The 16,367-nt window shown below is 40.5% G+C and overlaps 1 protein-coding gene across 1 annotated transcript; it reads left to right on the plus strand.

The window, feature by feature from the left end:
- The first annotated feature begins 829 nt into the window (after positions 1–829).
- LOC139470951 (alpha-(1,3)-fucosyltransferase C-like) lies at positions 830–13,638 on the plus strand. Its single transcript, XM_071253275.1, has 3 exons — positions 830–928; positions 11,235–11,314; positions 12,276–13,638. The coding sequence occupies exons 1-3, from the start codon at positions 907–909 to the stop codon at positions 13,560–13,562; spliced, it is 1,389 nt and encodes a 462-aa protein (XP_071109376.1). The 5' UTR covers positions 830–906; the 3' UTR covers positions 13,563–13,638.
- Positions 13,639–16,367: the final 2,729 nt, after the last annotated feature.

Below are 16,367 nucleotides of genomic sequence, written 5' to 3' on the forward strand. Positions count from 1 at the left end.
GCTGTCTGATATAATAATAGTTACGTGTATGTGACATGGGTGCATAATAAACATTGCCTTCATTCGCTTGGTGTTCAAACATGGCAGAAACAGATCGAGAAGCGCGGTAACCACATTACTAATCTCGCCATATTTCGCAATCCGTAGCACTGTATAAAGTATGAGTTACACGATGTTAAAGCTAAGATGATTTGGGTGATGATGGTTATAGTTTTGACTTTGCGCACTCAATGTTGAATATCAAAATTCACAGTTTAAAAAGGGCATTTTCTCGGGACCATATATGATCCCCTGGCACTATGCGGGTGTGAAAAGTGAGGGACCATATATGGTCCCGTGGCACCAAGAAGAGCCGCTCTTCGCTTGGAGGGCATGGTTGTTGTGCGCAGGAAAAAACGAGAGTTTAAGAAAGTTTTAAAAAAGAATTTTAAACGGCGGACCGAACAGATTAGAAGTTAAACAAGTTAGTAAACAAAGCCGCGAGCGATAGAATTTAGCGATAAATTTGAGCGATACAAAGGAAAAGCCAAAAGTGATAACGATCGCGGCACGACGCTTTAGTGAGAGGAAGTGACGTAGGGCAGAGAACGTGACGTAGGGCACGTGAATGTAGCGGAAGTGACGTAGTGCCCATTGCTTATAAACACGGAAGTTTTTGGCGGATTGCATGTGCGATGAAATTTTGACTATTAAACGTAAGTTGCTTATAGGAGAAATAAGTGGTGGAATGTAAGATAAATGCTGCCTATAAACCCATCTAGCGAATTACTGCTAAATGTTAATAACATAACATATACCGGAACAAACCGAAATATTTTTACAGGCTGAATAGCAACCCGGTCACCAGCGGGATACGATCTCAGCACCTGACGCTCTTTTACCTGCTCCGCCCCATATTCACACGTCATGTGGAGTGGAGTGACTCAAGGTCAGTTCATTGATTTCGCTATTGGTTATGAGCGTTGTCACCATGCGTTAGTTTGAACAATAGTGCTGAGGTAGAGATAGATCTGGATTTATCGTTATTACTCCACCAGGTAAGCTTATTTCCACAGCTAAATTAATCAATATTCACCAGATCTACCAGTCCCTGGCTTACCTAGGTCATAATACCCCGTATGGGTGTAGACAGGTACATGTATATAACGTGCAGGCCGTATTTTATTCTTTTCTTAAAAAGATCAAATTTTGCGGTAATGCTGGAAATTTTATTAAATAAATCGTTCCGAGACATTATGTATAAAGTGACAACAAATTCGTGCCTTTTCGTATCTGAGAAGAAAATGTAAAAGGTAAGCGCTGACTGACAAAAGAGTATATCTCAAGGTAAATCCTAAATTCTCAAATGTCTATACCTCAGCTTATACTTGGTTGAAAAATGGCTGAAGTCGCGTTACTGAATTAAAAGTAATAATGACTACATGGACTTTGTTGTATGGAAATGCCGCTTATCCCTTACAGGTTAATGATTTGACAAGTTAACATCCTCATCATAAGGATGAATAAATCAATTCTGCCTAGAAACGGTCGGAGTTGTATCAACACTCCATCGTCCAACCATTGAATCCAATGAATGCACGCCCTTAAAATAACTAGGCTCATGGCAGCTGATCGATAAAGGAAACGGAGCTAGAATATATCCTCCCCAAATGTTTTAGAACTTGGTTTAAAAAAAAAAAGAATCTGGATTTTGTCTGTATTCGTCGTTTTAGAAAGAAGAAGCACAAGTGTTGGCTGCATCTTAAGATAATGATAAGACTTTCGAAGGTATCTGGCACCACGGACCATTTGTCTAGTTACATGGCCTTGGTGTCAAGGGCAAATTATGGAATGTACTTGTTCACATCTATAGGTGCATATTGGCTTTTATATCATGGAAACATTACATAAGGTGTTGGGTAATGTCAGCCTGTTGTTTTGTATTTATTTTATAAATGATATTATATGTGCATTAAGGAAAGTAAACACTCGCCTCTCTGTTCACGGAATTAATGTACCCTGGGCCTTATGTCGATGATAAAACACTCTTGTCAACAACCTCTAGCACCTTACAGTCTTCTTCGGTTCAGTTTATTAATATGCCAACAAATGGAGACTACCGACAAGCTCGGTGATGCAACAATTGACAGCTCTGACTCAGTCAAGTAGGGTGGTATTATCATAAACAGTAACCTATCACGTGAAAAGAGAGTCTGACAAGTTGGTCAAAAGCAAGAACCCATGTTAATTCATTACGGTCACATGGGTTGTGATTTGTCTGTTTGTTTGTTTGTTGTTTAACGCCGCACTCGGCAATATTCCAGCTATATAACGGCGGTCTGTAAATATTCGAGTCTGGACCGTTCAAGTGGAATACTACTTCCTACTAGAAAAAAAAGTTCGAGAATGTTGTGAATTGGGCAAGAATCCCTAAAAGTTGAATATTTGTGGGTATTCGACAAAACCATGTTTAATACAGATAAGAATGCAGTGTGCTCATGTGCGTAGATTGACCCAGGTCAAGGACGCTGGTGAAGTACGTTATTAACTGACCGCAGTAACGGTGTGTTATTGTTGCATGAGGAGCTACTAGATGTTCTTTCTCACTGCGGCGACTTTTATATTATGTGAGATGGAGATTTTAATGCACGGACGGACGGGTACTGAGCCGGATTGTGTTAAAGATGATTTTCTTGGATATTTCGATAATAATAATTCTACAGTGTATAGTTTCCATACTCGACCATTTTAACATGGTGGTACGAGCGTCAGCAGACAATGTGTTAACAAGTTTGGAGAAAGTTGGATAAATTTATGTTGTGTCTTAAACATTCATCTCATGAATGGAAGATGTGGGTCACACTCGGAAGTTGAGGACTACACGTTTATTGGCCATCAAGGTGCTAGCCTCATAGCTTACATAATCTGTTCATCTTGTCATATAAATCTTGGTTGTTTGACGTATCAAGCAATGAACATCAGATCTTCTGCGTTATAATTTTTTTCGCTATATATTTTGCTATTGCAATCATTGCTGCTGTCAGTAAATACAGATTGACTAACCATATATTCAATTTCTTACTTAGGAATGTGGTTAATGAATGGCTCCATAGGTATATGTAGATTACTATTATTAGGCTATTGTTAATATTACCCGTCTGGTAAATCCTATGCAGCGATTTTGTAAATATTTCCTAAAGGTATCATTTTGACAACTGTACCAATACTCTACTGCTGGTGGTTAATTCCCAACTACGTCAGCCATGCGCGCTATTGTACTCAGACGTCTGTCAGAGAAGGAACAAAGCATTTGAAAGAGAGACTAGCACAGAGCCAAGACCTCTCAGTTTCATGAATTCACACACGATTGCAAATGTCCTTGATGACACGAAGCATCGCCATCCACATCTGAAGTTTACCCCTGCAACTTTGTATCGCACACATCACCACAGCAGTAGATATGCTTATTGAGCTTAGAAACAAAGCAGAAAATAAATCAATTATCCCTAGAAACGGACCGACATTTATCAACAATGAACAAGGCTCGCTAAATACAATGTTTATTCCTAATGCAGGATATTTACCATCCCCAAACACACTCGCGTGATAACCTCTATATATCTGAATTATGGAGCCCATCAGCAGCAGGATTTGCAATATGAAATACTCAAAATCAAACAATGTGAAATACCATTTTATTCACCGATGACACGCAGATAGCTTAATGTCATTCTCTTTATCGGCCGACTTCACTGGCATGTATATCCTGCATGCATTCATAGGTTAGACGAGTGTGTCTATATCGTCGACCTGGATGAGCCCTACCCGGGAATGCATCCACTGATGAGGAACTTAATTGACTGGAATTGATGCGTGTCGTTTTTAAAAATCAATTCAATGACACATGCGAGTCCCTGCCGAACTCATAATTCATAATGAGGGAAAAATGATATTCTGGGATCATTAATAAATTGAATATGTTATTTGTTATAATTTATAACCTCGTAAGATTTAAGGATTTTTTTCTTATATGAAATGTTCTCTGTTCTTCCAGAGGACGTTGCGCCGGTACCTGCATTGTACCTTCGAACTTGCCAATTTTAAATCGTGGACAGTACTAAGCAGATTTAGTAAACCTATGGTGACGTTGACTATTGTTTTGCTTATGCATTCCTATCATGAATGACATCCAGTCTATGTGCACGCGTGAGGATACTCCTTTTTAAAACCCTCTTGGTGCCACTAGACCATATGTGGTCCCTCACTTTTCACACCATCTTAGTGCCACGGGACTATATATGGTCACGTGAAAATGTACCATTTTAACTGTAAATTAAGATGATCAAATTATAACCATCATCACCATAATCATCTGAGCTTTATCAACGTGTAACTCATATTGTGTACAGTACAACGCACTGCAAAATATGGTGACATTAGTTAAGTGGCTATCGCTCTCCTCGACCTGCCTTTTGAATTTCATGCTTTATTATGCACCCATGCCACATACACGTAACTGTAAAAATACCAGACAGCAAATTAGAAAAAGAAATCTATCAGCCTGGTCAGACACACACACACACACTGTACAGTTATTGGCGTATGACTACTAACGTTTAGCCCGCAACGGATGTATTTGTTCTAGTAGTTTATCGACTCTGTGTCATGGCGATCAAGCATAGCGCTGGAGACGTAACGACAGTGCAGATTGTCTCTCTGATTATGATACTAATTTACAGAAAATATTTAAAGCTAAGATATCGAAAGATAGCTATGATCGTTAATACAGTGTATATGGTCGTACAGTGTATATTTATGGGCAGGAAGTTCATGATCAAAACATTGAATGGAAATATCGAAGTCCATTGAAGTGATCGACAGGGCACGCTCGCATCATAGCTGCGCCGCGATTTCTGTTCTACCGGTTGTCTTTCATGCTCGCCCGTTTCCACAAAGAACTGCTTCTTTTTTCATATGCTTGTCGTAAGAGGCGACTAAAAGTGTGGCCACGACATCTAACGTTTGTCGACGCCATATTGTTAACAATCGATTTGGATTTGTTTTTTCTTTCATTGAAACTGCGATAATGGCGCTGTGATTCGTTTGCTGAAATAGCTTTTTTTCCCGTGAGTCTAATGTACATGGAACATGCTGTGATTATATATATATATATATATATATATATATATATATATATATATATATATATATATATATATAAAATCAAATACTCATTTTAAATCTCCTCAGAAAATTGAATATATTTTCATAGCATGACAGCTCGTATTTTCACCACAACATTATGCCATGGATTTTAGATCTAATTAATACTAAATTTGTGAATTATTTATGTACCCTGTACTCTCGATAAACGTATGGTAATCTATTGCAAGTCTTCAATTCTTATATGATATGTTATCTGAAAAGTCAGCAATGAGTAACGCTTTATTCCTTTTCGTTCAATGACGTACACTCTTCAATATTATTTGTGTAGGCGAGGAGAGTCCCGCTGACTTGGTTGATGCATGTCATCGGACCCAATTGCGATCGATGGTCATGATGTCAATCAATGGATTGTCTGGTCCAGACTCGTTTATTTACAGACCGCCGTCTTAGAGCTTCAATATTGCTGAGTGCGACGTTAAACAACAAATAAAACAACAACAACAACAACAACAACAACAAAACGGTCGGTGATTTCCCGCCGCTGTGATATTGTCGCCTGGACAGGTGTGCGTGATTTGACCTCGCTTGTTGTGACGTGAATGACGTCATGTCAAACAGTTGATCTAATGATGTGGCAGTTGAATGGATACACCTGGTTTCAGTTTCCAGATGATAATATTCCCTTTGACTGAACTAGAAAGATCGAGTACCTAACGATTGAGAAGATTTCCACGGCGACCAGCGAATGAATGAGACGGTTTATCACTTGACTAACACTGTCAGAATATTTGGCGCACTTTTCTAATATTGGTATGTTGACATATGTGCTTTTCCCAAGAAAATAATGTGCATACAGTTGAGTAGTGGAATGGAATGTTCTACAGTGAGAAAGCTGTTAAAATGTATCCAATATTAAACAACCTTTTTAATAGTTTAGCCTCATATATTAGAATTTCGCATAGTGCAGTTTCTAACAGCAATTTATGCTTTCTTTTGTTTGTTGGTTGGTTGTTTAACGCCACACGCAATATTCTAGCAATATGACGGTGGTCTACATGTAAGTAGTCGTGTCTGGACCAGACAATCCATTGATTGACAACATGAGCATCGATCCACGCAATTGGGATCGATGACATGCATCAACGAAAGGAAGGGAGCCTGACCACCCGATCCCGTTAGTCGCCTGTTACGGCAAGCATGGGTTGCTGAAGACCTGATCTTCATGGGCCAGTAATTTAAGTAATTAGATCTACACACAATACATCAAGATAATCGATTCTGAATGACAAAATGTTTTCAGTGTAAATGTGATTTGTTGTTTCTGATGTTTTAAATATATTCCATTATGGGTTGTTTCACTGTGCATTATCTCAATTATCAAATACCTCGATCAGTCACATACACTCTTCAAATAGAAAAGAAAAGCACAGGTAGTATGTAGTCCACTGAACCTGACTACACACAAAATCCGGTATATAAAGCAGAGACTCAGCGCTAAGCGCCGATTGGAACATCGCCATTGGACGTATCCAAAGATGGGAATCGTAGTTTTCTGTTGCACGTCGCTTCAACGTTCAACACAGCACCGTTTGCCGCTTTTGTGACCGAAACACACAGTTCAATTCCACTACAAACCGTCCGACCAAGAGTAACCACCCCTGCACAGGATCGCTCCATTCAATTGTTCCATCGCAATGCCACAGCTACGGAGACGGCAGGACGCATTCCTGGTTTGAGGAGGATATCTGGGCTGGAATCCGACCCAGAAGTCCAGTTATCGGCCCTGTTATGCAACAGTTCCATCGACAGCGACGCTTGCGTTGGTGCCATACCTTACAGCCTAGGACTATGAGAAAATGGAGACTAGTGTGGTTTAGCGAGGAATCACGATTTCTTCTTCATCGGCGAGATGGCAGACAACGTGTTTATTGTCGTCGAAATAAGCGTTTTGGGTGGCGGTAGACAATTTAGGTGGCGGTAGTGTCATGGCGTGAGGGGCCATATCTTACACCAGGAGATCTGACTTGGTTGTGGTTCAGAGACATTTGACAGAAAATCGCTACATGAATCAAATTCTTCAACCTCACTTTCTTCCAATAACTGACCACTAGAGGGAGCTATTTCAACTATTTCAACAGGACAACGCTCCAGCGCACACAGCTCGTGTCACGTTAGACTACCTCCATAATGCAAACATCAACGGTTTGCCGTCGAAATCTCCAGATCTCAACCCAATCGAACACCTCTGGGATGAACTCCATCGACGTGTACGTCAACATCAGAAAACACAGCAGACACTCCATCAACTGGCCAACGCCTTACAAGTAGAATGGCGTAGAATGTCGCAGGACAGAATTCGTACACTCATCAGTCATTGCCGAGGAGATGCAGAGCCGTGATTGCTGCCCGGGCCTGTAACACAAGATACTGAGTTCAGCGCAACCTGGCCCCTATTTGACATGACAATGAACTGCTTTCAATGCCTTTATACAACAACAACATGTAACTATCGAGTTTCAAAATTTCATATTTTTATCTATGATATTAAATTAAATATATCGATTTTATTAGGTACAAAATAAATTTACTAAAAATCTACTCCATTGTACGAATCCGACTATATGATGACCATGTGCCACGATCATGTATTAATGTAAGGGTAACGCTATTTTTCAGGGCATTATCATTTGCAGAAGCCCGAGGTCTTCCATTAGTGGCCGAATAAAAAGAAAAAAAATATCGGTTTTTGAAACATAGTGACGTCATCTGGTTTGTTCTTTGACGTTTCCATATTTGTAAAAGTTGGTCAGTGACTTCGTTTTGATTGCGGAACATGTTTGTTTGTTGTTTCGTTTTATTTGATAAAAAATTCCATCCATTTTAGCTATAATAACGGTAAAGCTATTTTTCAGGGCATTATCATTTGCAGAAGTCCTCGATCTTTTCAACTGCCCTCATTCGTCGGGCAGTTAATGGAAGACCTCTGGCTTCTGCAAATGATAATGCCCTGAAAAATAGCGTTACCCGTATACTATCCTATGACATCACCTAAAAACGGGTGTGATAATGACCCGTCGTCAAGCAATATGAGGGCATTATCAAGTTACAGTGGCCCGCTGATTTCTGCTAACATGCGGGCGGTTTAATGATAATTCTATCCATTTTAGCTATAATATCATATAGTGATGATACCAGGTGTTCGCGAAAAAGGAACCATCCTGCCCCATCATCAGGGGTACCCATCACAAACATATGCAAACTTTGCTTCAAAAAGTGATATACTTGCTACTTTGTCTTACTTAAACCTCATCGTTGCAAATGTTTGTTTGATTGTAATCCGTTAGCAATATTCCACCTCCTATCACGCCTGCGTGAAAATATTCGCGTCTGGACCAGACAAATCACATTGAAAGTATAACCACAAGCATTTCAATCTTGTGCCCTTTGATCATATCATTACATGTACCAAAAGAATTGCAATTGGATTAAAGCAACAAAACCCTTTCATAATCATCAGATACATTTCGACTGTATCATGAGCACATTTTTGCGATTGACAATGTGAGAATATCCTGCCCCACTGCTGACAACCGTAACCCATGCGAAATCACACCAGTTCACCAAGTAATGAAAGTTTCCTTGCGTTCATTGAAATTCCTGCATTCTGATTAGCTGAATTGGTCACGTGTTTATGCATTCATTTCCCAATGAATATAAAAAATTAAGCCACGCCCACGGAAGCGGAATACTTTTATTACTACAGAATGTCTCGGCTTTTTTTTCCCGCTCGCCTCGGTTCCACAACGTTCATGTCTTCGTGTTTAATTTCTAACTAGCATTTTACCAACTGGGTCTTCCCGTTCTCAGGGAACTAATGTTCGAATCTGGCGGAAACTGGCCATGTCATTTGAAACAGCTACCCGCCTTCTCTCGGACATATTTGTTCCGGTTCGTTACAGTCTGACTGTTGCAGTTCTTCTCGCCTCTTCCCTTGATTGACAGGTCCTATGACTTTGTTTTAATTCTGATCCCCGTTGATTGGCTACTGACTTTGTGGGCGTGTCAAGTTATGGGCATAAATTAAACACGCCACAGTATGTATTCCTACACCTGGAATGTTTATCAAACTCGTCATTTTTGCCTGCTTTGATATAAACAACTGTTTTGGGTTAAACTATTACATATTTTCGTTGTCGAATTTAATTATAAGCATTGACTGACAGGTGTATATTTTCGGTTAATTGACGTATGAATCGAAAAACCGATGTGCAAACTTTTGTAAGAATCCGCTATGTGGATTCATATAGTTAACACATCGGTTTTTCGATTCATACGTCAATGTACCGAAAAAATACACAGTCAAACCTTAAATAAAACACGGGAACATATGGTTCAAGTCAAAATAGGGAATTGCATCGGACATCATTATTTATCACTGATGCGTCAAATCTGGAAATGTCCTCCAGATGTCTACCAAAAACCTTTAGAAAGCTTCACTGAAAGGCATTGAATGTTGATCAAACAACTTTTGAACTTGTGTCGTTTGACGTTCTTTGAAACCGTCAAAAGGCATGCTCGATTGTATCTCAAAATCTGTGAAAATGCAGACACCAAAGGTTAGAGTTTCTGGAATCAGTTGTCGACATAAAGGGGGGAGTACCTAAATGTCTTAACTCCAAATGTTACATAGATGTTATCATGGAGGAAGTCCAGCATTTCACAAAGTGTTTATTCAGAAAACTTCAGATGGCATTTGCTTTTATGATTAAGTTATCCTGAACCTCTTAAGAATGAGGTGTAACTATATCTGTGGTCACCACGTTTAATGACAAACGCCCAGTGGATCAAGGAATGAAGTTTTGCGCGAAGTTTGCTCTCTGAGATTGTGGTGTACAAATCAAATCAGGATTAAACGTCTTTCTTTTCTGAGATTAGAGACCTTCACGCAAACTCTTTGTGATTTTGAGAATCCTCATGGTATTATTGCCGTTCCTGTTTCAAAACGTTCAATGAATATAAAGAAAGTCCTTCCTTAATGTATTAATGATCATAGTTCATAGTTGGGTTACTTGGTGGTAGATTTTCTAGACCCAGCAATATACTTCCCTTTACACGGATGTTTATGGAGAAATGGACATGTCTTTAGGTTTTGGAGGTTTCAGATTTCGTCCCCAGTAAACACCCTGGCCTTATAAGTGGCAGTTTTTAATCAAGCGATCTATGCAGTGATATACATATAATGGTCATATGGGAACACCTATTAGCTTTTCATATAGGACAGACTTTGAAAACAGCTGAATGGGACAGAATGGGTTCATTCCAATTCTCTATCCTTTTTCAGTTTTTGCATTCCACCAATGACAACATCAAACACTGACTTCAACTCCGAAAAACATTCAGCAGGTTCCTCTTTTCTTCTGGCCATCTGTTTGCATATACTTGGACAGCATCCATAATGTTATAAAGTTGAGGTCCCCGGTGGAAGGATGCTGCTCATGATAGTCTGGCCCGGTGAAGGAGGTTGTTTCTGTCTCTTCCTCTTGGCCTGTTGGGGGTTCAGACCACGTTTAAACCTGCAAAAAATTACTTTATTTTTTGGTAACTAGTAGAAACTATTTATCTCTGTGCTGTGAACACAAACCAAGTCACAATATCATCTTACATATCCTCATACATTTCAGCTTTCTTTGCCTTGCAGTTTCAAAGAGTCAAATGATCAGAAAATCTTTAAAAAAAATTCCATTTACGTTTGCCTATTTTTGTGGCACACGTGATTCCTTTGTGTTGCAAGTATTTAGCCCTTGCAGTGTGCCATGTCATGATTACACTGTTCCCGTGTTGATTTGTTTCACATTTTATTTCATTTCAAACATATTTTGAGTTTGGTTTATTTCATCAAGTCCAAGTTCTAAGATCCCAGAATAATTAACTGGTAACGAGATGAATGAATATGCAAGCGATGATGGAAAACGTGCCATGTCATATTCTTTACTCCATGTGAGCTAAAATCACTGAAACCCAAAACGATCGCTTATTAAACTGAATCCTTGTCATTACCATAACCAGTAGCGACATTTGTATGATTTCAGATAGTAGGCAAAGCCGAAACATGATCAACAGGCATCCAACCCAAAAGGCTTCTGAACAGAATGTTCCGGATCGATCAACCGTAAGCACAATCTTTGACTGCACATTGATCCTAGGAACCCGGAACACAATGTGACGCGGGACTACACAATGAAAGAAGGGTACACTGGCTATATGTAGGTACATGTATCTGCTAAACCAGACAGGAGAATGTGCACTATTGGAGGGTACCTTTAGGCTATTTTACAAGGTGATACAGCGAACAGTACATTCTAAACTAGGCACCCGATACGCAACGTAATACATCAGACAACCGATCTCTTTGGTATATGGTGTGGTTACCCTGTATGTGAGCCTGTGTACCCCTCGTCTAACGGCTCGGGATACATAGACTCACACCCATGGTACATCACACCATATGCACCGATGCATCGGTTGACAACGAATTTATCTCACCAATATTTATTCAAACAAACCAGGAATATATTCCAATGTGTATAACTGAGTAAAACGCTTCGATTCAGCCATTTTGACAGCTTCAGGCGACGCAACGAACCGAGTTACTTCCCTCTATTCAATGCTTTCGGATAAACATCGGTTCATTTCAGCTCAAAGATATTTCGGAGATAAGCAAGTTACCTCAGATAGGTTCCGATTGCTCTCAGAGCAGGCGACGTGGAAAACAATTCCCCGCTCCTTTACCAATCAGAAGCTAGTATTTTAATGGAAGGCGAGATAAGGTTTCATTAACCTGCTTCCTGATACACAATCTTACAAGATTACATCAACCAGACATTGTACACCAGGGACCTGACATTCAATCTTCCATGGTGGTAAATAATATAAGACATTGCACACAAGGGGCCTGATACACAATCTTACAAGGCGATACATCATACAGTGCCCTGAACATTTGACAGTCTTGTAAAGTTGTACATCAAAATATACCCTACTTCAGAATAGTTATGTGTTTCTGTATACGTGTGTATACCAATCAGTTCTCTGTTTTAGTCACATCTACACATAGGTCTCATTTTATTCAGTTTCAGACTCTGGCGTCACAACAGACGTTAAAGTACTGCCTGGCTTTGCTAATTGCCACTGTGTTGTGTGGAACCGTAATGCTGAACTACAATGAGTCCAGTTTTAAGCTGACTGGAGTATGGGTGGTGCTTCAGAGAGACAACGTATCCCACAACGAAGGAGTAAATACCAATAACAATGTGACAGTATCGACAATTGGCTACAAAATGACTTTTAATAGTTCAAATCGTACGTATCCATATTTCTATAAACCAATCTCACTTCATTCTTCGGAAAAGTACAGACAGAAGACGTCTTACAGCGTGAATTTCAACCATGGATACCATCCGGTAACAGGCACCAAGTCAAAGCTCATCCTGTTTTATAATCCTCCCGGATGGTTCAAAGTGTTTCAGAAATTTTGTCCACAGGGTTTACAAAAATGTCCACAGAAACACTGTGAATGTTCCTTTCATCCAAATCACATTGATAAAGCAGATGTGGTCATCATCGACGCAGTTGATCTCCAGTACAGGACGCCTCCAGCTAAACAAACCAACCAAGTATGGACCTTATTCGGATTAGAGTGTCCAAACTATTACCCAAATCAGTTATACCAATCAGAGCAATGGCGCCATGTGTTTAACTGGACCATGACGTATCGTCTTGACTCGGATGTCATCTTGCCTTACAATATCCTTTTAGATCAGCAGCAACCGACACAAAGAGCTAACTTTACTGAAATTGCTCAGAATAAAACAAAGTCAGTCTTGTGGTTTGTTAGTAACTGCAACACACCCTCCAAACGGCAACAATATGTGAAAGAACTAGGGAAGCATATACCAGTGGACATGTATGGCGGATGTGGTCCATTGAAATGTAGCGGACAGAATTGCGATGTTCTGTACAACAAATATAGGTTTTATTTATCCTTTGAAAATTCATTTTGCATTGACTACGTCACAGAGAAGTTGTATAAAACCTATTCTCACAACATTGTTCCTGTTGTTCGGGGAGGTGCTGATTATGATGCCATGATACCAAAAGGAACGTTCATTAATGCAGCGGACTTTTCAAGTCCAAAAGAACTGGCAAAATATCTTATATATCTGGAGAAAAACGTCACAGCCTATGCTGGGATACTGGAAAACAAATCCAGATATAGACAAGATAACGGTGAAACGTATGAATCTGCATTTTGTGACATTTGTGTGAAACTTCATAATTTGAATTCATATCATCAAGAGTATAATGATAGTGGTAAATGGTTGAAACAAGACACCTGTCAACCACCTACTGATGTTTGACCAAACACATTTCATTATTCAAAATTCTTTCGCGTTTACATCTGAGAATAAAAGGACGATATCATCTCTATCGTTATGTCAGTACCAATTCCTTAACATGAACTGTACATTTACTGATAGCAAGTAGTTTATGTAATTAAAAGAGGTTTGTCTATTTGTTTGTTGCATAACGAGGCACTCAGCAATATTCCAGCTATATGATGGCGGTCTGTAAATTATCGAGTTTGGACCAGATAAGCCAGTGATTGACAACAAGAGCATCGATCTACATAACTCGTATAAGATGACATGCATCAACCAAGTCAGCGAGTCTAACCACCCGATCCCGTTAGTCGCCTCTTACGACAAGCATAGTCGACTTTTACGGCAAACATGGGTATCTGAAGACCTATTCTATCCCGGATCTTCACGGGCCACATGGATTCTGACCTCCGTATTGCGAGTGTCAAGATCTTCACGGGTCCAGTGCTGATGTACATTGATAAGGTAAGCCTGTGGTAAAGTATTATGCAGGAAGCTGCGAAGCAAACACTCCTGAAGCCACCAGCGGTGGTAAATGGAGGATATTATATTCGTGTTCATGTCATACTAAGTTTACAACACGAGTGTCTACATTGCAGTATTTCCCCAGGGAGGGCGAAGAAATTGACAGAATTTAGGCATGAGTGTCGTATGACATGAGTGAGTGAGTGAGTGTGATTTTACGCCGCTTTTAGCAACATTCCAGCAATATCACGGCGGGGGACACCAGAAGTGGGCTTCAATCAATCACTGTACATCAACACTATCTCTTGTATAAACTTGTCTTAGCATAACCCCATCAATCACTGTATATCAACCCTATCTCTGGTATAAACTTGTAACTACCTAATCAATCAGTGTACATCAACCTTATCTGTTATATAAACATCTATCTATTTTTATGTATATATATACATATCATGCTCATACCTAGTTTGTACATCATTTGCTTGATAACGGTGTTAGAATCTACACCGAAACGTCGCCCAATTGTAATAAAGAAGTTGCTCATCCATAACAATTTTGTCTTAGTTACCATTCCAACTTCTAAATGCCACTCAAAGAAGTTACATTGTACCCATGTCGGGAATCGAACACGGGTCTTCGGCGTGACGAGCGAACGTTTTAACGACTAAGCTACCCGACCGCCCCTCGTATGACATGAACTCGAATAGAATGGTCTACTTATTACCAAGATGTCTACCTACAGAGACGAATTTTAGTGTTTACTTGCAAATCGCAACAGCAGCGGAACCACAATTTGTCGACGTCAACAATCTTCATTCCGACCTCACGTCACAATAGGATTTGAATGACGTCAACAATGCCGTCCGGATGACGGAAACTAAACTAAGCGGTAAAAGAAGTATAGGTTGGCAATTTGTAATTTTCCTAAAAATAGCGTTAACTAGTGGAAAGTGGGTATTGGGAATATGACTGCCCAGGAACAGGTACCAAAAAACACCTCACCCCTACGCGCCACCTTTGACGGTGCTCGTGCGGGGACAAAAACTGGTGAAACAGGTTTCTCGCCTATGGCACGTGCATGTTAGCTGTATAAATGCATTCTTCTGCAGGGTATAACCACACGTGATGAAAGCACACAAATGAAATGCCACGATTGTCACGAGCAGAGAGGCCGAAATGGGAGCAACACAGGTCCAAATTGCCAGAAGGTTTGGTTGTACATCATTGACAGTAGCAAGGCTGATTCAACGGTACAGGCAGACAGGGAGGACACAGGACAAGCCTAGAACCGGACGACCCCGAGTGACAACACCACTGGAAGACGATCAGACACGGCTCATTCACCTGCGAAACAGATTCGTAACGGCGACGGCGAGGGCGACGGCAGCAACAGCGTTGGGACATCCCATTAGCCAACGTACAGTACTACGACGACTTCGTGCTGCTAGAATCCGAGCGTATCGTCCTTTCCGAGAAATGGTACTAACTGCTCACTATCGACGCCTGAGACTGCGTTGGGCGAGGCAGGTTCGACGCTGGCAAGTGAGAAATTGGCGCCGAGAGCTGTTTACTGATGAAAGTAGGTTTAACTTGTTTCGAAATGACGGCAGAGAACGAGTTTATCGACGAAGAGGGGGACGTTTGGCTCCGGCGTGTATTCGAGAGGTCCATCCATTCGACGGGGGAGGTGTCATGGTGTGGGGCGGTATTTGTGGAGATCAGAAGACTGATCATGATTTGGTGATTATACAGGGAAACCTGAACGCTGTGCAGTACAGAGACCAAGTGTTGCAGCCAGTTGTGCTTCCGTTCTTACAAAACCAACAGCAGTGGACATTGTTTCAACACGACAATGCCAGGCCCCATACGGGAAGACTGACTCGGAACTTTCTAAACCAGCAGAACGTTGACGTTTTGCCCTGGCCTGCCCACTCATCCGAAATGAATCCTTTTGAACATCTGTGGGACCATCTTGACAGACAGATTAGAGCAAGCCATCAACCTCCCGTCAATAGACAAGAATTGCAGCAGGCCCTGAGAGACGAGTGGCAACGGATTCCAGTCCACGTCATCAGAAGACTGACGCCATCGATGAGGCGGCGTATCACAGAATGCATTGAGGCAGCTGGAGGTCATATACACGCTATTGAAGGCAACTGTGTCGACAATGAACTTTTAGTGTGTCTGACAATATTTTGACATTTCAGACAGCTTTTGAAAATGAAATTTCTTACCCCACCATTGTTTACCTTGAGCTTACATTACCTGTGATTGCACAATTTCATTCAAACTGTGGTTGATCAATCATTTGTTACC

The sequence above is a fragment of the Haliotis cracherodii genome, unplaced genomic scaffold (genome assembly GCF_022045235.1).
Source record: "Haliotis cracherodii isolate W230 unplaced genomic scaffold, xgHalCrac1.p SCAF_21, whole genome shotgun sequence".
NCBI lineage: Eukaryota > Metazoa > Mollusca > Gastropoda > Lepetellida > Haliotidae > Haliotis > Haliotis cracherodii.